We start from the raw sequence: 27515 nt of genomic DNA, 5'->3' as shown, positions 1-27515 counted from the left end.
TAATCATTTCAGTTGCTTTATACACTTTGAGCCAGACAGAGTGATGTGACTTCCAGGAACAGCGGAACATTACCAGGAGGAGTAAATCCAGCAGTTTGGTAGACATTAGTGTTTAAAACAGTAAAGCAGTGTCCACTTTTAGTACTGTGCACCTTCTTCTTTGTAGGCAAAATAGACGGTGACAGGTCCAACACTCGTCTGCACCGTTTCTGCAGCTCCTATCACCATCCAGCAGCCAATGCCATAGGCCAAACAAGGGATGCCTGCAACAATGAGTCATGTCTATTATTTTCAGTCCGAAGTTTTCATCTTGCATACAAATCATTACAACAGAGGTCCTGCAAGTTTTCAAAATTCTATACCCAGATTTTCTTTTGTTTGGAATTCATCTGTGATTGCCTAGTATTTTATAAATGAAAACTAGCAATGGGTTTGGGAAAAAAAAAAAAAAAAAAAAAAACTGAAGTTGTAGCAATAACAAAGAAAACAAGCTATGTAATTGATGTAAGAAGAAATTTGTCTTAGGTATTTGTAACATGTTAGATTTTTACTATTTTAGATACTGAAATAAGGAATCTTCAGGCGCTTTTCCTTTTTTAGTCTAAAATAATGAAATCAAATAAACCTCTAGACTTTTACATAAAGAAACTGCTTTGTTTGTAACCGACTCTGAAAATACTGACCTAGATTAATAACTTTCAGCATAGTAAAAAACTTGTCTTCAAAGTCCAGGTTCTGTGGAGGTGCTTTGGTGCAATGATATTTCACAAAAGGGAAGCAGCCGGTTCGCAATATGTGGTAATTGGATCCCTGAACTCTCCAGTTGAAGTTGGACAGGCCAAACTGGTCGTTGTGGATGGAGCTGTATCGCACGCAGAACGAAGTCCAGGGTGGGAGTCTGCGCTGCTGCAGGTGGCAGGTCAAAACCTCTGAAGCTGCTGGCTGTGGACCCGTTTTACCAAATCTGCTCGGAAACAGAGCGATGTGCAAAAAGATGCTGTGTATCTTCCGCAAAAACTCCTTCATGACTTCTGTAATAAGAACAAGGAGTCATCTTAGCTTTTAGAAAGCTGCGGTTAGCAGCATCCAATCTGCAGCTTTTTATCCAACATTCATCTCTAAAGGGATAGTTCACTACATTTATGGACTCTTGTGATATTTAAAATATCTGGAAAAGTCAAAGCTGCAACTGGAGTACTCTGTACTAATTATTTATAATACAAAACACACTGTTTTCCTAAAACTTTATTTAATTTGGGCAAATTTTGAATACGTCAACCACCTGCATAGGTTCACTTCGGCATGTGTAAGTGTTGAAAACTAAAACACCTAGACAATTCAAACTCGTGCAGTATTACTTTGACAAATTGCAAAGCTTACAAAACATACTTTCTGATTTGTTGGACATTTAATTAGTTAAAATTCGAAAGGGTGAGTTTAAAGCTTTGAAAAGACCCCCATAAAGCAGACTATACAGATTTCCCAAATCATAAACCGATTTTATCCGGTTAGTTCATTTTCCCCATTTTAATGAGCTTATTCTAAGGTTTTAAGTTAAAAAGGCTTTAAAACTGACCTCGTTATAAATTAACGCTTTCACAAATTACAAACTATAACTTAAAGAATACATAATGAATATAAAGCACAAGCTAAATTGTCTTGAAGTATTTTTTATATTTAAAATAAGAACGGAATGAAGATGACCTGATTCTCAGTAGTATATAGTCTGACACACTAGTGACAGGTGTCACGTTACTCAGAACAAACACTAGGAAACAGAACATTTGAGACCGCTCACCATAGCAGATCCCGACTCCTGGAGCTTAGCTGAACTTTGCTAACAAGCTCAAATCCGGTGGTCAAAGTTCCAAAACATTAAGGTTTAAAAACATCCTGCTACAAAGAGCCGCATGCTGAGAAACGCATAGTTAGCCAGCATTATTTGCATCACCTATGATCAGTGATTAGGTCATATTCCGCCTCTTCATCCGAGTTTACCTAGCGACTTTAAATCTAACCTGGTACTTCGTTCAAATCTGTCCGGTCGGAAACACGGCGCGGTAAATATAGTTCTTGTTCGGAGCGCCATGAACGTGCACGAAAGTTATTTATGTCCTGTCAGTTTTTAAGGTCTTTTATGGCATTATCGATACTGCTACAATCAGTGAAAGAGTAAGAATAAAAAGGTCGTTATGAATAAAAGGCAATTGTATTTCAGGAATTGAAATATTTCTGGAGTTTTCTGTATGGGTTTACATACAACCCATAATGTGATCCATAGGCTTTCAACACAATTGAGTTTGGGACCACTCCACTATTTTAATATTGACCTTCTATAAAATTGACCTGCTATTTTCATTTTTAAAAAGCTGTTTGGACTTGTGTTTGGGATTATCATCCTTTTGGAACACAAAATTGTGTTCAACATCCAACCATTTGAGGTGAGCTTGATGATCACATGCTTAAAAGCTGGTCATATGTACTTTGGATTAAGTCTCACCATAAACTGTCCTAATGTACGTCTTGTCATAAATAAGTTTTGCAACATAGGTTTGTTTATACGTCAGCAAACTCTTTGCCCATGGTAATACAGGTACAGAAAGGAAGCTGTGCAATTTAGGTGGAAGTTCTTTTTAACTTTCAGCTCCAGCTTTTCAATAAAAAGAAACTTGAATAAAAACATAATTATGTCACAAACTGTTTGACATATTTATTAGCATTTTATATACGGATATGCTCCAAAAAACAATTACCATTTAAAATGAGAAATAATAAGGAAGTCAGTAAAATAGCAGTAAGTTAGGATATGTCGTTCATACTCAGTAATAAAAAGGTAAAAAAATAAAAATAACATGTCTTCACGGTTCACAAGTTTTGCAACTTATTTTTAATTGTCTACTTACCGAAAATGTCCTTTGAGGATAACATTGCAGACCGCACCAATCACTTTTTCGCTCAATAACCAAAGTAATCTCTTCTTTCTTAAACGGTGCAGAGAAAAGATTACTAAATATCATTATCTGTCTATCAAGGTACCCTCGCTGTTCATTATCATCTATTATCAGGTGTACCTACTCTAAGAACACATTCATGTTGTAGTCTGAAGGTTCAAAAAAAGTATTGTACAGCAGCTTTCAAAAGTCTACCTGCCTCTGTTAAAATGTTTGTTTTTATGTGTAAAAAAAACATCACAATAAATCAACTGACATTTTCCACCAAAAATGGGACATTTATTCATCACAACTCAGATGACAGGAGCTCAGATTTGTTTCATTCTTGTCTCATTTTAACAGAGGTGCATACACTTTGGGATGCCATTGCACATAGGAAAATACATTCTGTTTTTAATGGAAAATTTTAAGCATTTCTTTTCTAAAGTACGTCAAGGTAGCTGACAGAAAACTCTAACATTTAACAGATTCATGTCAGAATATTAAGATGTTTATTTAGACATTTACATTTGATCAGCCTGTACATATCTCTGGGGTTCAATGGTGAAGCTCGTGTCTAAGCAGAAACTTAATCCTCCAGTTGGTTTTTGTTCTGAATGATCACCTCCAGCATGTCCTCTATGTTTGTGATCACCACCTACATAGAAACAAAGTAAAAGAAAATGTAAAGTGCAAGACATATTTCTTTGATAAGCATGATCCTACCGACAAAAATGCATCTGTAGTGTTGTTCTAATTACAAACTTTGTGAATATTAATTATTTGCACTTTATTAAACAGACACATTCCAACTGACAAGCTATAAAAGATTATGAAGGTTTCATGACATGGATGAGGGGAAATCGTTAAGTCGTTAACACGGTACCTCGAAATTGGTTTCTTCTCCCTTTTTAGAGGACAATATTTCCTGATGAATGACTGACAAATTCTGAGCAAAGGTCACCAGAGCTCCCTGGAGATCCTCCGAGACCGCTCTAATAACAACATTCCAAACAAACGAGTTTACTAATGATCCCCTTGTTGCCTGCTAAGAAACAATCACCTTGTTCATTTGATGGTTGTGGGTAAATGAAACTTTCAGCAGATAGCATCTTCGGTCTATAGGGGGATGAGCACAGCTTGATTTAACTGTCCCAGTGCTGTGCAAGCTAACGGATTTCTGTGATAAATATGTTGAATAACCCTCTGCTTAACAACCTGTGGAGTTTCTGATATTTACAAAACCAGAGGTGGCATCTTAATCCTGTGAAGAATTGTTTTTTACGTTGGGACTTGGCAAACTAATTGAGCCTTCTAATATTCTTCAGCGCTTTACTGTTCTAATGAAGTGAAATTATAAGTTCTGAATCTGTACTTGCTTCTATAAAGAGAACAGCTGCAAATTAAATATCAAGATTCACTGAGCGGTCGAGGAAGGTCAGAGAAACAACCGTTGCCTTTTAATGAACACTTTTATTTGTCTTAATCTGAAAATGTTTGGTGCTCAAGGAGTACTTGAATCTTTTTAAAGTGGTCTTCAGTCAAGAGGTTTTGACTGAAATATATTTTAAACAGCTTTGTGTTTTGAATAGATAATTACTCTGGCTGGATATGCCAGTTTTGGGCAATTTTGTGTTACAACCAATCTGATGAGCATTTGGCTGAAAATCCAACCATCGTTTCATTCAAACTGAGGATGCCACGAGGGTAATCTACTGCAAGATTGTAGCAGAACTTTACTTCAAAAAACTGAATTATCCTCTTTAAAATGAGATATTAAGAAGAATTTATTATTGCCAAGGAAGGAATGTGGCGACTTTCCTTGATAAATTTCAAGCATTTGCCAACATGTGAGCTCTTTAAAACCACTCAGTTTTAAAGAGCTCACATTTGTTTTATTCTTGACATAATATACAAAACCGATGCAATAAAAAATACTCACATCATCCCAATGGTGCATCGATCATCGCTGTCATAGAGAGCAAAAACAGTGCCTTGATTTTCCTGAAGTGGAATTTCACAAATTTACTATTAAAAGTAGATCCAAAACCCGTTTTTTTTTTTCCTTCAGTTTATTCTCACAATATTACAGGAGCAAGTAGAGTGATCTATGAGCAAGTTAAGTAGTTAAAATATTTAAGATTTCTTATAATTTGTTGCATACAAATATTGTAGCTAAAGGTTCACTTTCAATGGTTGAAATCTTATTTTGGTTTCGCTTTTAGAATCAGATCGAAACATCGGAAGTAGAACTTTTTTTTTTTTTTTTTTTACTTCAGCATTCATTACGCTTTACATGCAGAGCAGCCAAAAATGTATTTTGACTTCAGGCTCAGTGAGAAACCTTTCCAGGTCAGAATTTCAACTTCAGGGTTACTTTCTAGCTGATTTTGTTGCGTTTGCAACTGATAAATCTGACTTTTGAATACCGATTAAAACAAATTTGTCTGTTTTCCAACTATGGCAGTAGCATTAGCCTAATCTTAAACTCAACTGCACACCAAACCAGGTCTAACTTACATGTTTACTTACTTATGCATTTGTCATGTGATGTAGCTGAACAACTGTAGTTGTTGAGTTAAAAACGTCAAAAACATTTGAAGCTAACAGCTAATGCAGTGGAAAGATTCTAATATATTATCAAAATGTTTCACTGTAACTTGAACACTAACTTCAAAAAAGTAAAAAAAAAAAAATGTGATTCTTACCTTCTTGTTAAAGTCAATGCATTTCGATTTGCATATATTTAAGAATATACTGTGGTACAACATGGAAAGGTTGGAATGAAACAGACGGATCCCAACAACTGCATAGCGACTGTCCACCAGACGCTGTGAAAGAAAAAGACAACAACACAAGTGAAATATTTTGGTCTACTTTGTTTGAAATATCAAATATGGTGCTGTATGTCATATTAAAATTGAATGTACAAATTTGGTGAAAACATGATTTACTAATTTTACTCACAGCTAAATAGCTATGTTTCTTACTAAGGATTTGTTAATAGAGGGACAAACATTAGCAGGAAAATGCAGTGAGTTTTAATGAAGGTTAGCTCTAAGCCTCGGCTTACAAACTATTCTATTATTCTATATTAAGGGGTTATGTTTAAAAAGGTTTTCGTTTGTGTATTATCACAAAGTTAAAGGTTTTTAATCCCTTGGGTCACCGCTAAGTTTCTGTTTCTGATCGATAAACCTGATGACTAAACAGCAGATGAAGTAAACTTAATTAACTAGAGGATGCGACAGTTAGATCGAATGCATTAGCCTAGCTGTTACACAGTGTAGCACTCCAAGCAAAGACCATGCAGCTTCAGGAAAAGAGAAGCACAACTGGGCTCCATAAACACAAAACATATTACTAGAACAGAAGAATCCTAATCACAAGTAGCACTGTAGAGGTTGATTACTTAAAAATGTCAAGTCTTAAGAGGATAAAATGTTGCCCGTTCTCAGCCACCTTTGGGAGACAAAGAGAGCAGGCCTGAGCCTTGAGGAGCTCAGGAGATAGAGCCCATAACTCGCTGTGAAGGCTGCGTGTTTGCACTTGTCAAAGGCAGGGCCCTTACCCAACAATAAAAGTGTCCAACAGGGACTTAATTGTGTTTGTAATATGCAGGTCCCTAATGATGGCCACTATTGAAGCCATTAACAACAGCAGTGGCTCAAACTGCTGCAGTGAAGCACCAGGCCACCAGCTAAATGAATGTTTGATAAAATAATACAAGTCGCAGATTAACAAGCGTAAACTGAGGCATACTGCTAATAAAAGAACTCCATTGTTTAAGTCCTGGCACCAGGTTGATGAAGTGTTCAAGCATGCATAATGAAAATGGTATGAATTATTAATGTGTTGATTATTTAGGCTCATCTATCAAAATGATAATGAATTCGGCACCTAAACACTCATTCGCTTCAGTGTGTAGTTACAGTTTTTGGGTGTGTTTTCTAAAATCAAAGATTTTACAACACACACACACACACACACACTGATCTCTTACAAATGCTTGCTTAAGACTCAGACTAATTAAAAATAAGGGCTGTTTTATTACTTAGAAAAATTAATTAAAAAAAATATGCAAAATATACATTTTAGTAATTAAAATTGTCATACCTTTGCTTCAGCCTCCTGTCCAGAACATTTCTCCTTGACTGGCACTTCGAAACAGCCTGTGCGCCAGTTGAGCGTTCCTCCAGTCGCCATTAGTAGCATCTGGGTCATGGCAAGATGGTCACTGAATCCAATGTCCAGATCAATTCCCCATATCTGTCAAAAAGACATTATGAACTACATGTGAAGGAAGGAGAAAGCAAAGAGTATTTCAATAAATGATTGTTATTCACACTGAGAGAAAGAAAAAAAGACCAGTTATGTAGCTCAGTGTGTCTAACATGTTTAGGCAATGCAGTGATATGATGACACAAGCAAACACAGAGATTTTTCTCCATATGTGGATTGAGTCTGCCCTGGGCGCTTTGCCTGGCTCAGGTCTGATGAGAACCAAAGTTCAGATATGTATGGTAAATGGCATCATTATAAGTATATTAAGGGGTCAGGTATGGACGTAGCCTTCTGCTTAAACTGGGCTAATTTTGCAGATAATAACCTAATAGCTATGCCCTTTCTTCAAAAGTGGCAAATAAATCACCAGTGAAGGAGTTGTTAATAACTAAGTGGCAGCCGGCTGCCTCCTTTAGCTGTTCCTATTTGTCAAAGCAAGCACTCCTGCCACCAGATGCAAATTGCGGCAAGTTTGAGCCTACAGTAGACAGAGTTTCTCTCTGCCAGAATGCAAACATATGTGAAAGTTTCCATTTTCTTATTCTTGAATTGTTGTAGAAAAAAAAAACTGGAACAGTCAAATTGTATTTCACGAATGATTTAACAAAAGTTAACAATTCACCAATGTGGTATGATAGAATTTTTATAAAGATGAACTAAAAAGTAAAATATATATTGCTCTCAATGACCAATAATAAAAACTTTTTTCATTTGAGAAATGTAGTTAGGTTTAGTGTGGTATTTTTATTTATAAACTATTCAAAAGGTTTCCCTGCAAACAAAATTACTGCTGGTAATTTTTGTGATGAAAATAATAATTTGGTTGATTTTCTCAAAAGAATGATAAACAACGAGAGAAGTTGCAGATACAAAAGACAAAAAAAAACACAAATGCAAAATGAATGCAAAATATTATCAATATATGTATTATCTTTTTTAAATATGCTAAACAAAATGACAGAATCCTATGTAAATCCTGATGTAAATTTAAGCACAAAGGCTTTTTACATTAACTTTTATAGTTTTGTTATAAATTAAAAATGTGAGATTTTCACTGAAATTTCAATTTTTACTCTAATTTTACATGAAAACTACACTTGCTCCTGTAGCAGTATAACAAACTGCCAATGTTTATCTGGTTCCCTTAGTGCGGGAGGCATAGAAGTTACAACTTGGTTTGATGCATGTTTGAATCAGACTGTTACCTGGCCCTGCATGATGGACACACAACAGCAAGCCATTCACTCAACTCCCTAAAACTCATACTCCCGCGTCCCATTGTCGCTCTTAACAAAGCCGCGGGAAATGTAAGCCTGGATTGTACCTGTTTTCTATTGCCTTGCATTTTCATTAAAAACCCCGATGCTGCAGCTGTGGCCCCGCTGCTCCACAATGTGCGCCGAGACTGCAAGGGCAAACATATGTGACCCACTTCTTCCCATCAAATAAAGTAGGCAGCTTTTAGCAACAGGTTTGAATCTAAATTGATGTTTAAATCCAGACAGGTTTGCCCATGTGGCTCCCCTTAGTCTGAGCTTTGTCTGTGTGTGTCAAGAGACGGGCAAGAATTTGCCATTAAAGTTCCTGCATCTACGGAAGCATGTGGTGTTTTATTGTTATTTATGCCGTCTTCAAATCCTTTACAATTGGATCAAAATTAGAGATAAGAAAGGTGATTTTCAGCCATCTTGGAAAAGGAAAGGGGGCAGCTTATGTTACATCTGAATCGAGTTCAGACATTTATTTTTTCTAATAGGAATAATAAATAAAAATGACTGACTACAATAATACAAAATATTTTTAATCAAATAAATCTTGAGTAGATGTAAAAAAATAAAATTGTATTAAACAGTAAAAAAGAAAAAAAAACTTTATTCTATCAGTTATATTCTAACCCAGAACACACTACCCTCTAGTGGCAACCATGCCCAAAGCTAATCCTGTTCAGTTTATATATATGGATGTATATATGTACATATAATGTACTTAAAACAATTGATACTAGCCAAGCAGATGACAAGTGGTTTATTTCTGTCAGATGAGCTGCTAAAGGCATGAGAATTTCATCTTTTTTTAATCTTGCCACATTTTTAGCATGTTTAAAATAGTTTCTGTTTCCCCTCTCCATTCTGCTGCTTCAGAAATGTGCAGAAAATGCTTTGCTTTTCTGCACAAGAAAAGCAAAGCGTTTTATTTTGCAGGATCGGATCAATAATAGTCAATGCTGCCACATGTTGGGAGCAGAGGTTAAACCATCATAAAGAAGTCCATTTCAAATATCATGAATCAAGAAGATTTCAACAAAACTTAATCCTGACAAATGAGAAGAGGCTTCAGCAGTGTGCTGGTATAATAATGTGATTTATTTCAGCAGAACACTGCAGGTAACCATCTAGGGGTTAAACACTTGACAGGTTATCCCAGTGAACGTACTAAATCACTTCAGAATGACCTACTGTTGGAAAGCTTCTGAATTTCTCTGCATCGTAAGGTTAAAGGGCAAGCTTTAAACGGTGGAATCAGTGTATTGACACAATAAGACCTGACAGTTTATTAGAGGGCCTTGTGACACATTTCGTCCCTGTGTCCACAGTTTACCTCGTCTTGTTATCTGGATCCCTAGGGAGCAGTATATGTTGGAGGCACCTATCTGGGTTTGTGGATAAAAATTGATCTTTTCCACCCAATGTGGGTTGTAACAAACCAGATCATATGTATCATGACACCCTGAGTCCTCCTCTTTACCTTTGCAAGTCTCACCTTCTGCTTCATGGTGTTGTGGTCCACAAAGGTCGCCAGGCCAACAGACACATAACCCATTATGTAGTTCTGCTTGCAAGCGTGAGCCACACACATGCAGATAGAGTGCAGGGTCTCTATGTGAACGGAGGTCTTAGGAATAATGGATCCCACAATGTCTAGATGACAGTAGCCGTGCAGCTGGTCTCCCCAGGACAGAATGGTCACCTCACCGTTGGGCTCCAGGAGCATATCCACAGTCACATAGGTGACGTTCTCCGAAGGGGGGTACGCCTCCACTACTCCACCTGAACAGAATGAATGCTGAGAAATGGCTACACGCACAAAGACATAATACCAAAAGAATAAGGGAAAATTCAACATTTTTATTACTGATAACTTCATAAAAGGTCACTTGAAAATTCTGAACTCTGATAACTACTAAAATAGATATGTAAATGATTCAGTTTTTACATTTATAAAGGCACCCAGGAAACAGAAAAGCTCATTGAAATGCATAGATTTCATAAGTTGCGGGTGAATATAATAGTGCTTGACAATAAATGTCTGACCTTGCCTGAGGAAGATCTTCAGGAACTCGGACCAACTTTGAAAACGGGAAGATTTAGCCAGAATGGTATAAAAAATCAGCCATTCTGGGATCTCTTCTAAATACTTCATCATCACTGTTTCCTGTAGAATGAATGTTGAAGCATAAACATCAGATACCAAATAAAAAAAATACTTGGAAATGAATGTGGGTGTAGTTTTTCATTGATTCAACTCAAAGTTCTAAAAAAAAAAAGTAAGTTGCATAATTTTGCTCTGAGCTCAGAGTCATGATGTGAAGACCCAAATGTAGAGCCAGGACAAGGCCGAAAAGAATCATGTTTAATGAACTGAGAGGACACGAGAGTAATAGCATATGTGTGACAGAAACAAGAAGTACATATCCTGAGAACTTGATTAAAAGATGCAACACAGGTGAGTAAATGAGCATATGGAAAGCAGGTGTTTAAGGTCAGAAAATTAAGGAACTGAGGTAAAAGTAACATTAGCGATCAAGACCACAGAAATAAATGAAACGCGAGATGCAACAAAGTAATCAAAATAAACAAACTGAACTCAAACTCCAACAGACTGTGACAGTCAGGCCGTATGGCTGTTGGCTACAAAACGGCTACATCCTGTTATCCAGATGACTCCGGTGATTGCGAGTTATTCTTTAGACTTCAGAGGCTGCTTCAATTTCTGTGTGAGTGTCTGATGGATACTGCAGGAGTGTCTATCTGTGAGTGACAGCCTATTATCAGAAGGCCTCAGGAGTCTAATAGCTTTAACTCGCAGCCTCGAACCACCTGCCCTCAATAACAACTCTCTCCACTGGGCGGCTGATGAATACTTAAGCAAACCCCATCTATCTGGGGATCAATCAGGGCCTGACTGGGATCGATATCACTCTTGTTTCGGTAAATACGAAATGCCATTATGGTTTCACCACTTAATTATGCTGTTAATTTTCAGCTTTTGCTTTAGGTGTCCTTTACACAGTTTAGCAACTCAAGTACACTATTGTCTCCAAAAAAAGCCGTGCAGTTAAATGGATGGGAATATGTTGTCTAAAAGCTTTCGCTGTCGTTGTTTGATGTTCATAATGTAAAACGACAATTGGCAGATTGCGGTATGAGTCAGTTTAATGGACTGTTTGGAGGGCCTCTTTTATACACATGCTTCTGTGAACGATAATCTACAATTCCCTGGGAAATACCTAAACCCTTACAAGTTTTCCACATTTTATTGTGTTACAAATACAAATCTTAATCAAGATTTTATGATAGATTCCAGAAATTAAAATCTAAAAGTTGATGCATCTACTTGTATTTAAACTACCTGGATAAATATATTGTAGAACCACCTTTCTCTTCAGTAACAACTGTACGTCGTTTCAGGTGTGTCGTTAAAAGCTTTCCAGATCTAAAAACTGACTTTTTGCCCATGCTTCTTTACACGCCAGCTTAGGTTCAGACAGATCAGGTAGAAACCAGTTTTGAAGTTTTGCATCAGTTTTGAAGTTTTGCAACAAATCTCAGTTGGTTTTGCAGCTGGACTTAAATTAGGTCATTTTGTCACAAACTATAAATGGGACTTTTTCAGCAATGATGAGACTCTTCCATAAAAGGTCAGATCTGAGGAGTAAACGACGACAAGTTATCATGTCCATAAGTTCTTCCACCTTTACATGTGACTGCAGTTTCTCCACTTACCATTAATCAGAGAAGCATCTCTGGTTAATGATCCCCTAACCAATGCAGTCAGTCCAGCTGGTGGACAGCTTGGAAGATTTACAGCTGTGTCATTTTATTTTCACTTTTGGGCGATGGTTTGAAGGATTGCGCACAAGACTGAAAAAGTTTGAGATAAAGTTTTAAATAAGTCAACTCTTCTCTACAGTTTTACATCTTATCTGCCTGCATATTTGTTTTAGTCTTTTAAAAGTTTTATTGGATTTTATTTAGTGGTATCAGAGTAAACTGGTTTAAATACAAAAGCGGGCTATACTTTTCAGATTTTTCTTTATAACAACCTTTCACAATCTTGTATTATTTTCTTGTGTGGGGTTGGTCAGTAACATAAATTACCAACAAAATACATTGAAGTTTGTAGCTGTAATGTGAAAAGACACAAGACAATTCAATGCACTGTATGTGTACTGCTATACGAGAATTACATTTTCCAATAGAAAAAAAAAAGAATATGTGAAAATTGAGTGAAAGATAATTTGTGAATGCTGATAACATATTTGTTCTCCCCTCCTGCTCTCCAGAGCATTACTTTTTTTTGAGTATATGGCGTCTGGCTCCACCGGAGATGGGACCAGAGATTATGCCGTTGAAATTCCAGTCATGTAACAGCCATCATCATATTCAAGTACTGTAAGAGGCGAGGTCAAATGCTACACAGTGATTCTCCCTATACAAACCATAAAGCACACAATGGCGCGGCAAAAAGTGTAAGGGAACGGTTGTCATTCTCAACGGAAGAGCAAGCTCACCCTGGGACTTTGCCTGTGCAGTTCACAGAAACAGCAGGACAGAAAGGAAAAGAGAGAAGGGTATTTCGCAATAAATTATTTGGACTTAAAGTACGCACACTGCCCTGTGATAGGATTCAGCAATGGCTTGGTGTCCTCATAAAGCAGAGCAATCTGGTCAGAAATAAAAGATGTTCTCCCCTTTGATTGCTATTTTATGTCTATGTTTTTAGTGGAAGCAGGGTGTGGACAATAATTCTTATATGGGAATACCTTCTGAAAGGTTACACATTGTCAATGAATATCTAACTCATTAGTCCCATTAAAACATTAATATAAAGCCACAACAAACCATTACAAATTCAATGCTCAGGCAGTTTCAGCTTTACGCATATTGTTGAATTTTTATGAACAATAATTATTTATGAAATGAAAGAAAAAGAAGTGACATAAATTTTCTTCAAATCCCAAATTCAGGTTAACTCTGCTCAGACAAATCAGTAGACATCCGAGCTTCTCCGTGGTCCAAGAGGCTGCACAGTATTTAGACAGACAACAACTGTATGAAACGTCCCTCTACCTCTCCAGTGGTAGTGATTGTCAAATGACCCATTTCGTTGACAAACTTAACCTAAATAAGGTTTTTCTCAAGATCTGTTTGTACACAGCATGATGGAAAAAATACTCCATCTGTTGAAGCTATTAGGTGTAATTTTTACCCTCTTGTGCCTAATGATCCATATGCAAGCTGTGTGAGCGCTTAAGTGTGTGTGTATGGCCCCCTTCAGGCATTGCATGGTTGAAGATCTACATGTCTTTAACCTCTCTCTGTGTAAATGCTAAAAGAGGCCTGGGGGGCTTTCTGTGGGCTCAAACATTGTGCTGGAAGCTGCTGCGGGCCTCACAATATTTAGAGAAACACACGTGCTTTTCCTCAGACCTCCATGTAAGCGCTCATTGATGTGGATGTAATGGCTCCTCCTCCTTTTTGTACCCTTCAAGGCTTTGTTTCGCTCAGCCAGAAGGGATCTAATTGTTGGTAATATTCCTAAGGAACACATGGTTTATATATTTATATGAATCAAGTTTTTTTTCATACAAATCTTTTCAGCACAGCTGTTAATTAAAAAAATATGGACACATACTGAGGCCAATTACTTCTCTAATTCCCCATGTATTTATTTTTTTATTTATGTATATTGTTATAATTATTAAAAGAGAAAAGCATTATGATTGACTTACAATTTAATTAGTTGTAATTTACTGTTAAATCAACTTAGTGGAAGATAGAAAAATGATGGATAATTGCAATTCTTCATTCATACTCTGATCTATTTTGGTAAATGATAAAACTACCACAACTGTGAACTTCTTTACACCAAATACTTGAAATGTTTGTAAGTATTTAACAAAGATTGTCTATTTTCCTTTTTCACTTAGTTCTCTGTAGTATTTTCTGCGGAAAATATCTCCCGTTTCTCCTCTATGAGACACAATTCTCCAGTATTTTTAATATTTGTTTCAATCTGATGAGCAACTTTGTTTACTCATCTTTCAACATTAAGAGTCAAACTGTTGTGCTCAGCAGTCTTTATATAAAAGGTAACCATTCCAGTCCATTTCAATTCATTTTAAGAGAAAACAACCCAAAAAAATTACTATAAAAATCATGCAATGAGAGGCCCAGGAAGTGGGCTTTGCTTTGATTAAAAGAGCAAGGTGTAGAATAAAGGCCAGTGAAAGTGTTGTGTCCATATGGCCCAGAAGCCCCGAGGCTGCTGGCCTACACTGGGGGCCTCGGCACTCTTCTGTCTCCATGGGACCCCAGCTGGTGAAAGAAACCCCATTTACTTTCCCCATGCAGTCTCAGTCGCCATTATGGACCTTGGCTGTGGCTCAGCTCCTCTCTGCCATAATTAACAGCACCAAAGCCACAACAATTACAGCCCTGCACCATGCCTACCCCGTGAATCAAAGAACAAGCTGATGGGAATGAAACAGAGTGAGCCATAAGAAACTCGAGATGACTGCTGTTCTTTCAAATGGAATAAAAAGTAAAATCGTTGTGCTCCAAGCCCACAATCATTACCCTGTAATTAGTTTGCACAAAGCTCCCGGTTAAATGGCAAAATACGGTAATTAACACATGACAGAAAATCAAAGGCTACTTTGTAAGCATATGAGAAATAAGAGCCAGGGGCTCAGAAACTGTACAGATTGTATCTGAAGTAAGTAAATGGTTTAGCACCAATTAAGTACATTTTATTTGTTTTAAATATAAGTATGGCCATGATTATATCAGAATCCATACTTTGAAACCAAATGCTTTAGTAATATAAATGGCTCAAACCTATTCAATGGCTGTAGAATGTAGCTTTAGAGTAAATAAATCAAGCATCTGCTACACACAATGATTATAAGGTTTAAAGATATATGTTTAAAAGTAGTTCTAAGCAGGCTATGCATTTTATTCATTTAGGATATGTCGATACACTCACTGTAAATCTTTAGGAAATTCTGTGATTACATATTTTTGATCATGCAGTTTAATGGATTTTGATCTTTTTTTTTGCAAAATCATTTTTTGATTTTGCAAAACAAAAAATTATCAGAGGACAAAAAAACAACACTGATAAAATTAAATTAACTATTAAATGTGATGTGATTATTAGGGAGAAAATAATTATGTGTTTCACTCCTAAGTCCAAAGATACAAATAATAAAGGAGACTGCATATGCCTTCAGTGTTTTAGTGACCAGTTTCAGTCTTGTCTTTCCATAAGTTTTAGAAATGTCCAATTTTGTATTTTTATTTGCTAACCCTTTTCCTCATTAATGTCTGTTAACAACAATATATTTTGGTATTTGGAGTTTAATTGTACAAGATAAATGATATAGATAAATATAGATAAGACTTTTAAATTATTTATCATGATATATATATATATATTTTACATCACAAAGACCACGGAATTTCTTCTCCGAGTAATTTCTTTATCTTGTACACAATAAAGATAAAAAAAGGAAAAAAGTACTTTAAATAAGTACACTTTTTAGAGCCACAATGGAAAACTTTTTCACCAATTGACATTTTAAACTAATATTAACTGCACTATAATGTAACTATGATCAAACAACAAGATTGTACAGGTTTGATCTGATTGTGTAGTTCTGAGTATCTGAGTGCTTTGAGAGAATGTTTGTTGTGAATTGTAGTAATATTAAATAAAATGAACTGAATTATGATTTGAGGCCATTTTAATTATAAATATAACAATTTCTCTTTTGTGTGAAGAAATGCAAAGGTCATAAACATGGTATAAACATTAACTGACATTATTAGCAGTGAGTGCTCTGTTATTTTATGGCAAGGAGATACAGACATAACCAAGCGTGTCCCATTTTTACCTGAACCCATTCTGAGTGCCACAGATCAGGACCAAAATGCTGGTAGCGCCGCAGAGCCCAGCTGTAGCACGGAAGGTGGCAAACGTCACAGTATGCTGCATCACAACCTCCTCGCTGCACGTTGATCTTAAAGAGCCAGCGCTGAATGTGAATATTTTGAGCAATAAGTTCGGCCAGTGTTTCATAAAGCTAAGCCAAAAGAAACACATTTTTTTGTTATTTGTCTGTAATAGTGGGCACATGGGGGCTTGTAATTGCGCTTTCGGTGCCATACCTGATTAAGTGAAAACACATTTCCTTTTCCAGGGGGTACTTCCAGTCCTGCTTCGGAAAATATCCTTCTTCCTCCAGACTTGGTGCCGTAGAGTTGTGAAACAGCCGGTTCTGGACCCAAGATTGGCACACGCAGCTCATCAGCCACTTCCAGGTCATCCTCGTGGCCAACTCCACCCACTATGTAGGCCTGCTTCCCCTGTATTTGGCGTTTGATTTGCTTCAGGGTGCACGGACTGTACTTCAGCAGTGTAGACAGACACATGTTGCGGGTCTAAAGCAAACGAAATGAGAGATGAAGGCTGCAGTCAATTGCTACCAGGGTATCTTCCAAGGGTTGTTTCTCAGCCTGATTTATCATTGTGTACATTCAATAGGTCTATTATTGAAACAGCCAGCAGGGTTTTGACCTCTCATGTATTTCAGCAGGTTGAATTGATAAAACCAGCCTGCGGAAAACCTCGCCTATCCTTCACTTCTTTAATGTGTGCTACCAACGAGCTCCTTGGGAATACAACTAATTACTTCACATCTGTATTTATTTGATCCACGTGGAATTATCCCTTCTGTCACTAGCAGAATGCGCTGCCAGCCACGGGTAGGAGTGATTCATCTCAGCAACACGTCTGGCACAGTTTAACAACAAAACAGTGGGGAAATCAATAAAAAGAAATGAGGAAGGCTACGTCATGTTGCGTGTTCGGTCTAAAACATTTTGGAAAGAACAGTTTAATGCTGAAACACTTTAGAGTCGCAAAATAATTTTTTGGGAGTTTTTAGGTGAGAAACAGTCCAAGAAAGGCAGCAGAAGTTTAATTATTTTGTGAAAACCATCTATAGACTATTACAAATGTTTTAATTAAGCTCAACACAATCGACTTTACTGTGTTTACAAAAGATAAAACAGAAGTTTAATTTTAAATGCACTGAAAAACATTAAACAGCTGCTCTCTCAGGACAGCTGCATGGTAACGGCCACCTCTAGTACCCCCTAGAGGACACTACACAAACTGCAAATGACTGTAGCACTCCGTGGTGGAGTGCAGTGGCATGCAGGATACACACCTTGAACTTTTTCCTAATTGGTTCTGCTAGAACCGAAAACCTCAATGCTTTTTACTGGGATTTTGTGCGACAAACCAGACACAAAGCAGGGCATAACTGGAGGTTTGGCAGGTTGAAAGGAGAGTGTCTGCAAGCATCCATTTTCAAGTCTCCCCTCTGATTCTAAACTAGATTTATGTCTAACATTTGAGGAATGAATGTGCTTTGACTTTTCAAATTTCTATTTCTTCTTTTTTTTTTACTTTTCATGCACCAGTTTATGTTGCTTGTTCACATAAATTACACAAAAAGTACTAAAGTTTAGAGTTGCAAAGTGACAACAATTTAAAAGTTCAAGAGTTTTTAATAATTTTCCAAAGGACTTCTGTCTAATACTGCTGTAGCAACTTTTGCTAGACCACTGCAAATGCATTGTCATATTAGTCAAAAGCTCATGTATAAACACACAGGTGAGTATGATCAATCTTACAGGGAAATGATCCACAGCCTCGGGTGTTAGGATAAGAAACCGCTTGTTGCAGGGCAAGTCCTGGTTGGTGCTGCTGTCAGCCCCATTCCTTCTCAGAAAATTGTCGTAATACTGCAAGATGTCTTCTCCCAGACGCATTGGGCATATGTAGATCACCTCCACGTTTTCATCTGGAATCAGAAAAGGGGGTTTTACAAATTAAATATTTCAACAAGATGAGTGAGCTCTCAATAAACATCCCTACCTCTAATATCACACAGCCTGGTGATTTGGATGTTCTGGAGGATGTCATATTTCCTGGTGCTCAGTCTCCAGCTCTGGGAGAACCCTGTTAGAATAAGGTCAGACAATTATTAAATTCACTTTGACACTGTACGAACCTCCAGATCTGTACAGCTAGCTTTGGATGGGATGTGCATGTCACTAGACTTGGGGATAAGGGAATTAAAGTCTAATCAGGCTGCACAGCAATCCGATGATTAATTCAGCGTAATAACTAGCAGGTGCAGAGCCTGTCGTGTGCAGGGAGTCCTTCTACACCATGTCCAGCCACCACTAAACTACATCCAATGACACCGCCAGGATCTTAGCCTGTGTGAGAGGGAATCCTCAACTGAATCAAGGTAATTAAATGATTGGATTCATGCTAATTAACAACAATGGGGTTCAACTTTCTAATTATCCTTGCTCGCACAGCACTCTCTGTAGCCACCCCAAGTGCAAATAAAGCATTCCATCTGCTAGTAATTAGGCTTAATAATTTTAGACAATCGCTCAATGATTTACAATGCACATGCCTGATTACAGTCTAAATTTGTGCTGTGAAGAAATTAGATCATGAACTGATCATGGCTTGTACTCTTTGTTTATTGCGAATGCACAGCAGTCTTTCATTTTTTTGTCACATGCGTGCGGCGTTTTTGTGCACAGCAGTAAAATAAGACCTTTGCGCCTCTTGTACACGTTCAGCATAATGGTTTTTCATTTGCTTAATCTGCAAATTAAATGGCGATTGAGACTAAATTGTTCGGTTCCTTGGCACAGGGACTGTCATCATCTAGTGAGCGCTTTCCTGCAGAGAGTCATTTGAACGAGACAGAGTGTCTGAACCAAGGCCACGGGCTGGGGACAGCAGAGCGGCGAGACCGGGGATGACTGCCTCTAGATCAAATGTGTGCGTGTTGAAGTGTGTGTGGCGGGCGACAAATGCCACCTAATGAAGGGATGTGGATAATGGTCCTCTTGGACGACCGGATGTGTTTCCAGTTTTCTGCCAGACGCTGGGGACGGAGAAAAGAAGTGATCATGGAGGAGGCTGACTGAGCACATACACAAACACACACACACACACACACACACAAATCATCTCATCGCCGCATGGATAAAACACACCAAACCAATCTCTCTTGGCTCGCAGAAGCAAACCAAGCATAAAATACCATCATAATTAAATTAAGCGTTTACTTTTGGAAACATCCTCTCACAATTAATTCAATCAGCAAGGTACATGATGCTACTGCCAGGGGAAGATTAGCAGGCTTAATTAACAGGGTATGAATGTTTAAAGAGTGAGAACATGTTTTAAGTGCATGTATACACACACAACGATGTTCAAACTAAATGAACTTGTAGGCACTAATTAATATTATGTCAGAGCTTTAAAAGATGTTCAGGCCAGATGACAGCACAGACGTGACATCTACACGCAAAAGGAGTACATTTAAATGCATAAAAGAATCAAAGAAAGTAATTTTAAAAGGACTTCGATAAATTTATTAAAATAAAGATCTAAAATGTTTTATCTAGTGACTTTTAAAGTAAGATCTAATTCAAATACAAGTCAATTTTGGTAAGTGCAATGCTATTTTTTACTCAAGTAGAAACGGTCAAACCAATAAATTTACTGTCTCTATTTAGAATCTTTTAATCCACATGTGTCAAACTGAAGGCCTGGGGACCAAATCCGAGTCCGGCCCGCCTCTAGTCTCTGCCACTTTGAGAACAGGAATGATGTTGATGTGGCTCAAAATGAAAGTGAGTTTTCATTAGCCACCTCCAGCCGAAAACAATTGAAACTAAAAGTTGAAAAAAAAAAAAAGACAAAGTGCAGCACATTTAAAATGAACAATTGATGTTATTAATAAACAATAATAATAAATAAAGAACTACCTAACTATCAATTATAAGTATTTTACTATATTAGATGTCACGCTTATGGTCAGCTTGATGTCTCAAGTGTATCCCTAAACTAGCTTTTTCTGTTCACTAATTTTTGATTTCTTTTTGTCATCAGACATTTCATCCAAAAGAATTTGCTCTTCTGTCAAAGCACTATTTTTTTTTCTAGTTTCTGATTTTGAGGTAAAAAAAAAAGAAGTTTTATATATATATATATATACGTACAAAAATTCAAAACACAGTTAAAATAAAAAGTTTAAATATAAGTTAGTAAAAAGAAACGCAAGTATTGATGGTACATCACCTCTGCTCTGCGGCGATAATTTATCAGCTGCCTGAAACGCTTGGCCTGAAGGGTTTTCTTCACTTGGCACTTTTGATAGTGAAACATATATGACAGCGAGATAGCTTCCGCTGCCATCTTGCGGCGGTAGTAGTACAGGTAACAAGTCCTGATGACGTAGCGCCTCCACCAGGTCTGTATACGGGTGGCAGCAACATCTCTGCCTCCTTCCCCTCTGTAGCGTTGACCTGGGCGTGAGACCAGTTCTAATACCTCCCCCTTATTTTCAAGCACTGAGAAGAGAGCGGCCTTTGGCAGAGTCTTTCTCCAACAATAATTAGATTCACGGAGTAACTCTATCAAGTGTTCTCCATCAACTTTAGCAAAAGGCACTGCAAACTCTCGGAGCAGTTTAGTCAGGTCATTCAGAACTTCCGCCACGTTGCTCCAGCACCAACTAAATTTCTCCTTGAAGCAAATGAAATCTTTCGCCATCGGATCGATTTGTCCCTTTACGATTGTAAAAGGGAATATGTTGGTGCTTTTATAAGCATCTACAGACTGGTCCTGCAGAGCAAAAATATACAAAGTACAGTGTCTTCAAATGTATTCAAAAATGAGTTCACTTTCTCAGATTTTATCACAAATTTTAGTGTGTTTTGTTAGATTTTTACATGACAGATCAAGTAGATTTGAGCTATTGCATAAGAAAAATAGATAACTGATTCACAATTGCTGTATATCTTATTGACTAAGTGCTCTTAATTTGTAAAAACAATGTTAAATCCTAATTTTTTCTTCCACTACTTTGTGGGGTGGTCTCGCATAAAATCCTCATAAAATGCATTGTTTGTGGTTACACTTTTAAAAAATGTGAAAAAGTTCATTTGGGTATGAATACTTCTTCAAAGGCACTGTAGGTGCATCACCAGAATATTAATAAATACCTGATGTGGTTTTTTTTTCATATTATTACACAACTCGTTGCAATGATTTGATCTAAAATAATTAAAAAATTGAAAGAGTTCAAACCTGGGTTTCCATCTGGTCCATGCTGTCAGAAGCTGTGATCTGAGTCTGTAAACTTGGTAAACTAGTCAAGAGATGTTCGGATTCACCAACCTTTATGCCAACCCTGGATTCTGAATGCGCCTGACATTCTGACTCCTTATGTGGCTTGAAATCTAATTCTGTCATGTCCAAACACACACACACACACACACACACACAAAAACCAAGGACAGTTTTTTTTTGTTTTTTTTTAAGTTGATTGACTGAATGTTAGTATCTAGTCAATACTGTCAATTGATGGAGTAGGCATGGTATTTACAGTCCTTTTTAACTGCTTTGGTGCATTTCTCAGAATTAAAATTCTCATAGCTGTTCCTTTCTGCTAATCCTAGTAGCAGTTTCTCATTCTTTCCAACAAACTGCATATATTTTTGGACATGTATCAAGAGCATTGTCTGCTCTGTTATAGATTTATAATCTGCTTATTTAAACTAAACATACGAATAGTGTTATTCCCTTTCCGATTAAAATTTCTCATATCATTGCTTGAGTCATTGAGCAAAACTGATGTATTTCTTTATCATTCGTTCCTGAAATTTCTTTCAGGTGAATCTCAGCTTTCACTGATTACATTGTTTACAGCTTTACCCAAAGGGTGTTTCTTAAACTTGTTTTACACTTTGCTTTTGCATACTGACACTGAAACTGACATGAACACTTCACTTTTGAGGAATGAAGTATCCATTTTGTGCTAGCCACATGCTTTTGCGGGTTATCAACAAGGTTTTGCAGTTTGTGCTAATTATTTCAATTTGAGAAACTAAAGCAAAAGAGAAACTGTAAATTAATGGGAAAAAATCTGTGTTTTGGCTATGCTTATATTTTGTACAGACAGACAAACTTCAGTATTGTCATAATAAGCTACTGTCTAACCTTTTTTTGAAAAGTGCAATTCCAGCCTGGGCTGAAGAGACATAATGTTGTGCTGAGCCGACATTCGAAGCAAGCTTGGTTTAATCACTGCAGACATAATTGAAAATCAATAAAATAACAACTTAAAACAGTGTGCTTGAAGTCATGCACTGAAAATATAGTTGGACACACATTTTAGCAGATAGTTTGGAGGTAGTTATTTACAAAGAGAAAGAAAGAACTAGAAAGGTTGAGGAAACAGAAGTGTTATGCCAGGAGAGTGACAGATATGAGGTGGTGGTGAGATGACATTTAACCTGGTTCCAGTTCAACTTCAGGAAGATATTGAACACATTTTCCTTTTGCTTTGGTAACTGCAAGCCTCTCTGCGGCCTCAGGTTTCACCTACACAGAACATTTCTTTAATTAGTATTGTTCATTATTTACTGGTTTTCAAATAAGTTAATGCATAAACAATGGAGGGTTTTTTTTTTGTTTTTTTTTGGAAGAGAACACCAAAGTTTTATTTTGATTATTGTAACCTATTAAACACAGAAGCTTTTATTTTGAAAGTGTTTGTAAACTTAATTTTGAAAGTCCAAGTTTAAGGCCCAACACCACTAGCATTTGAAGATGCTTTTAAACAGTGAGACTACAGGCCATGACTAGGTTAAATATAGTTAGGGTTGGGCATTGGGGCATGAAAGCAAAGAGAGGGGTCAGCAGAACCATTTTCATACAAAATATCCCTCTCAATATTCTAACATTTGCTAATATGCAAGGACTAGCTAACATACTACTACTACTAGCATGCAATATAACACAATGGCAATAAATGTATAGAATCTACCTGATTTAAAGTAACCAGGTAGATCTCTAGACATAATTGAAAGACTTTACTTCTTCTAAAAACTCAAAGTGGCTGTTTCTCAAGACTATTTTCCCAATGTCCTCATGTTATCTTTTTGTTCTTCTCAGACCACTGAGCACTATGACAGACCATGGGTAGGAGCCAGGTGCTGGAACACTCTCCCCTCACAGGCACACATCTGTTTCAGACGGGGCTGGGGAAAAAGGTGCCACCTTTTGTAAAATTGCAAAAATGCAAAAAGCCCATCCCTTGGCACAGACATGGTACAGAAAAGAAGTGGGCTCAGTCGCAGGAGGCGGTAGCAGGCAGAGAGCCAGTGGTTAACAGTTGCGGAGGCTACGGCTGTCTTATTGGCATGCAGGAACAGGTAGTCGATTCTGTCTGGAGACAGCTGTAAACCAGCAGCCCATAGCGCAGCAATCAGGTGCCTGTTTCTTCAGGAGAATGCTGATGTGCTACAATCTGCTGTTTTCCGCTTTCGCTAGCCAGCACCTCCATCTCTCTTGGAGCAGTGTGACAGTTTTGGCCTCTATTTGTCATGTCAGGTACAGATTAACAAAATCATATTGGCAAAGAAAGTGTATATAAAAAAAAAATCTAAAACTAATGTCGACCTTTGTAAAGATTCATTTGTTTGTTATGATAAGGGCTAGATGTCATCACTAAGTCAAGTGACCTTTATGTCACAGTTTGCCTGAACGAGCGACTTGAGGAATCTAAATTCAGGCTTTGACCATTACTCTTTGCTCCACTATAAAGTGTCTGAGGATGTCAAGAGTAAGAACTGACAAAAGTAACAAGTAATTATATAAAATGTGTCAGAAATATAGAGATGTATTGCTAATAAAATATGTAGAAACAAAATTTGCCAAATTTAAAACAGTGAGAATCTTTAAAGGTTCTAAGTAGAAGTAGAGATTATCTCCAGCAGTCATTGGGCAAGACAAAGGGTACATCTTACAGATAAAGTCTATAAAATAACAACTTAAAATATTAGAGATGCAACAATCAGCCAGCACTAATATCCAGATTTCACTGAAGTATAATGTTCTGATTCCTTAAAAGTACAACATATAAAAGATATAAAAACATATTACAGGTTTGTCTTTAGAGGTTATTGTTTTAAAGGAGTCTCACTGATGCGACAAAAAAATGTCTACATTTTGTTTTTAACTAAGAAATATAACCAAAGTACATTTCTCCATTTTTAGGTTGGAAATTTGTAAATATAAAAAAACAGATTTTTTTTTTTTTTTTTATCAGACTGCCAAACAAAGCCAGTCATGGAAAGATTGGCCTATTTTGTTCTCTATCCGACTGACTGCTGAAATAGATCATCTGTTTTTACCGCATCTAAAGTTCTCAAATTCCTTTTGCAGTTTCAAAATCCATGCATATCATTTTGTCTACCAAAGCGTGGTTAATGATTTTTGGAAGAACAAAATTGGGTATCAAACGTCCTCTAGAATAAGAATGAAAGGCCCAAATAGACATGATAGTTATAGTTATGTTTATGAAACAATTTATCATGGCTCTCATAAAACACAGTGAGTCATATTTAGTATACCTCCAGCATTCATATATTTTTCTGTTATCCGCTCAAATTTCTCCCATCTGGGAATCCAATAAAAGGCCACTTTTCTTGTCTTTGTTAAAAATGCTTTGTTATTGGACTAAAGGGGCTAGGTTATGGATAATAACTTTGCCAATGATTTTTTTTTTCCTTCAAAAAGACAATAAATGTTCTAATCTGTGGCATCTCAACCTCCTTCATTATCCATAACTCAAGCAGCCACCCCAGGGATTCATCCTGAGCCCTGCTGCACACAGATCTAATTTTCCTCTGCTGGAGTCTAAAGCAGTTGTTCTGTGATATTTGCATGTGCGTAATATAAAAACTGTGATTCTTGGGACAACCAGAAGTCGATAAGACCTAAAGGCCACTGCAATAATTCATATTTGTATCAATGTAAAACGACTTAGTAGATGCTCTTGGGATTATGAATGGAAAGTAAAAGCTCTGCTTCTGATGTCCAGACAAAACAAATGTGAAAAAACTGTCCAGATTTGGAAGCACCCACGTTTTCAAGGTGCTCATATAGACCAAGTACCCAACCAAAAGTGGACCAGCTGTGCTCATCATACCAGTTCTGACAGCATTCTTTTCATGTGTAGTGAAAGGGGTCCTTAATTTCTCTTACAGAACACATTACAGGAACAACTCTCACACTGACAGGAAGAAGGGGCAGCTGTTGTGAGAGATAAAAATCGTTCATCTGCTGAGGGTGTACCTGGCTAGAAGCAGCAGCAGGGATCCTGTGTCATCAAGAGTCCCACCCACCCTGCATATGGACTGTCACCTACCTCCCCACGGGCAGAGAGCAGTAAGGCATAAAAACCAGAACATAGAAACCAGTTTCCATTTAAGGTTTGGTAGACTCAAGAATTTACTTTAGTCACTAAATGTACGTCTTCTTTCCTTGCTGCCTATTTGGTTTAAAGACTGCATGACATTTATCTTTTGTATTTACAGAATTACTTAAGATTTACAACCATTCAATTTATAGTTTGGGTTATTTCATATTTTGTTTCTTTATGTCTGCAGCCACTTTAGTTGGTAAAACTGAATTACAAATGTAGTTCTCTCCAAGGCAGATACTATTTTACTATTGATACCAGCCATTAGATAGGTGCTATTTCTTAATTATTTGTTATGGTTTCTGTTTCTATATTAACATTTCAATTTTGTAAAAAAAAAAAAAATAATAATAATAATAAAAAAAAGATGGTGAAAATAAAACCTTAACAAAAAATGCTTAAATGTCTGAACTGTTTATTTCTATCCATCTATGTTCACTATCTGCTAAATTCTTGTAGGTGCATGGATATGACTTAGGGTAAACCTTGGACAGGTTTTTAGCCCATGTCCCACACCGAGACACATATAGGAGTATTTACGATGACCATTTGTCTTACATTCATGTTTTTAGACTGTGGAAGGAAGTATGCTAGGAAAGAACCCACATAAGCCCTGGGAGAAAATGCTAATTCTACTCCAAGGACTGGCCTTGGTTTGAACTCAAGATCTTCTTGGTAACAGCGCTAACAGGAACAGTTTCTTAGCTTTTAGAAAGTATGAGTGAAAACTAGTGGGGGAATGTACCTTTCTTTCAGGGAATACTGCGCCAAATGTCTTTCTTTTTGAATACACATCAGGGAGACTTTCAAGAGAGGGTTTCCTGTACAAAGTCATTATTTCAGGATAACAGTTATGCAAACTCTTAACATCCATAAAAATATTCTTAAAAATATATCCCCTAACAGGCTTAGCTTTAATTCACTTACCATTTATAAGTCTTTAAGGTCTGTTTTTCTATGTCTACAATGGTTGGAAGAACCAGCTGCTGCTTATTTACACTTTTCAAATAATCCTCTGCGTGTCTCTGTGTGTTAGAAGTAAAAGCCATTATCTTTGTAATCAGTTCATTTGACTTCTATTAAATGTAAATATTGTAGTTAGCATAAAACTTTCTTACCCTGATGCTACTTTGGGTCTTACTAATGGCATTGTCCAGTACTTTGATATCCAGAGTTGCGGTCTTTTCGCCCACATTGATTTTTTCAATATTGTACTTAAGTTGGCTTAAGTCATGTTGAACCTGCAAATACAAACATACCTCAGTCTGACAAGTCAGTGTAGACTAAATTATATAATGGAATCTAATACACAGCCAATAAAACTGAAACATTACCTGAACTAAAACGTCTTCAAATTTATCTTCGTGTTTGGGTATGTCAGCCATTATTTATTCGTGGTCTGGTAACTTTAACCGGAGACAGTATGCTAGTTAGCGATCAAAACTCTTGAAACATTACTCGTAACCATGGCAACAAGATGTATTTAGAGCGGGTTTAACATTTTCCGGAGCAAGCCTCTCAGGTGTCTGCTCTTACACCAAATTAGCTAATATTCTGTAGGTCTTGCAAACTAATCATGTTATTTTCTCAACGGTACACTAACAATGTGCGTAGACATCATTAAATAAGTGAACGCCTTAATT

General features: G+C 37.0%; 2 protein-coding genes and 1 long non-coding RNA gene across 9 annotated transcripts; 1 reads left to right on the top strand and 2 right to left on the bottom strand.

Annotated features, from left to right (window-relative positions):
• c6h15orf61 (chromosome 6 C15orf61 homolog) lies at positions 1-3549 on the bottom strand. Of its 3 annotated transcripts, XM_008412193.2 has the most exons (4): positions 3459-3549; positions 2904-2981; positions 684-1031; positions 1-263 (listed from the first exon to the last, which is right to left on the bottom strand). In XM_008412193.2, the coding sequence occupies exons 2-4, from the start codon at positions 2926-2928 to the stop codon at positions 139-141; spliced, it is 498 nt and encodes a 165-aa protein (XP_008410415.2). In that variant the 5' UTR covers positions 2929-2981; positions 3459-3549; the 3' UTR covers positions 1-138. The 3 variants fall into 3 exon arrangements, with proteins under 3 accessions (XP_008410415.2, XP_008410417.2, XP_008410416.2); XM_008412195.3 differs by lacking the exons at positions 2904-2981; positions 3459-3549 and adding an exon at positions 1952-2077; XM_008412194.3 differs by lacking the exons at positions 2904-2981; positions 3459-3549 and adding an exon at positions 1799-2056.
• Positions 3199-27515, bottom strand: iqch (IQ motif containing H). Of its 5 annotated transcripts, none has more exons than XM_008412189.3 (20): positions 27207-27514; positions 26991-27113; positions 26800-26897; positions 26618-26693; positions 22901-22988; positions 22605-22691; positions 21693-21850; positions 20682-21227; positions 19413-19479; positions 18444-18527; positions 18200-18369; positions 16667-16939; positions 16393-16518; positions 10526-10646; positions 9975-10261; positions 7047-7199; positions 5639-5761; positions 4873-4934; positions 3817-3925; positions 3199-3588 (listed from the first exon to the last, which is right to left on the bottom strand). In XM_008412189.3, the coding sequence occupies exons 1-20, from the start codon at positions 27255-27257 to the stop codon at positions 3520-3522; spliced, it is 2871 nt and encodes a 956-aa protein (XP_008410411.2). In that variant the 5' UTR covers positions 27258-27514; the 3' UTR covers positions 3199-3519. The 5 variants fall into 5 exon arrangements, with proteins under 5 accessions (XP_008410411.2, XP_008410410.2, XP_008410412.2 ...); XM_008412188.3 differs by having other exon boundaries at positions 16393-16581; positions 27207-27512; XM_008412190.3 differs by lacking the exon at positions 3817-3925 and having other exon boundaries at positions 16393-16581; positions 27207-27513.
• On the top strand, positions 18536-26207 carry LOC103466535 (uncharacterized). The gene is made up of 3 exons (XR_533955.3): positions 18536-18822; positions 23562-23659; positions 25658-26207. It is a non-coding gene; the product is annotated as an uncharacterized LOC103466535 (long non-coding RNA).

This window comes from Poecilia reticulata, chromosome 6 (genome assembly GCF_904066995.2).
Source record: "Poecilia reticulata chromosome 6, P_reticulata-male-v2, whole genome shotgun sequence".
Lineage (NCBI taxonomy): Eukaryota > Metazoa > Chordata > Actinopteri > Cyprinodontiformes > Poeciliidae > Poecilia > Poecilia reticulata.
The sequence above is the reverse complement of the archived record's forward strand: the minus strand, read 5'-3'. Positions and strand labels throughout refer to the sequence as shown.

Coding starts and splice junctions, on each gene's coding strand:
- c6h15orf61 (XM_008412193.2), bottom strand. CDS start 2,928: ATGTTATCCTCAAAGGACATTTTCG. Junction 1,032..2,903: donor ATCCTCAAAGGACATTTTCG/GTAAGTAGACAA, acceptor TTCTTATTACAG/AAGTCATGAAGGAGTTTTTG. Junction 264..683: donor GCTGAAAGTTATTAATCTAG/GTCAGTATTTTC, acceptor TCATTGTTGCAG/GCATCCCTTGTTTGGCCTAT.
- iqch (XM_008412188.3), bottom strand. CDS start 27,257: ATGGCTGACATACCCAAACACGAAGATAAATTTGAAGACGTTTTAGTT. Junction 26,898..26,990: donor AGACCCAAAGTAGCATCAGG/GTAAGAAAGTTT, acceptor TCTAACACACAG/AGACACGCAGAGGATTATTT. Junction 22,989..26,617: donor CAGTATTCCCTGAAAGAAAG/GTACATTCCCCC, acceptor TGTTCTGTGTAG/GTGAAACCTGAGGCCGCAGA.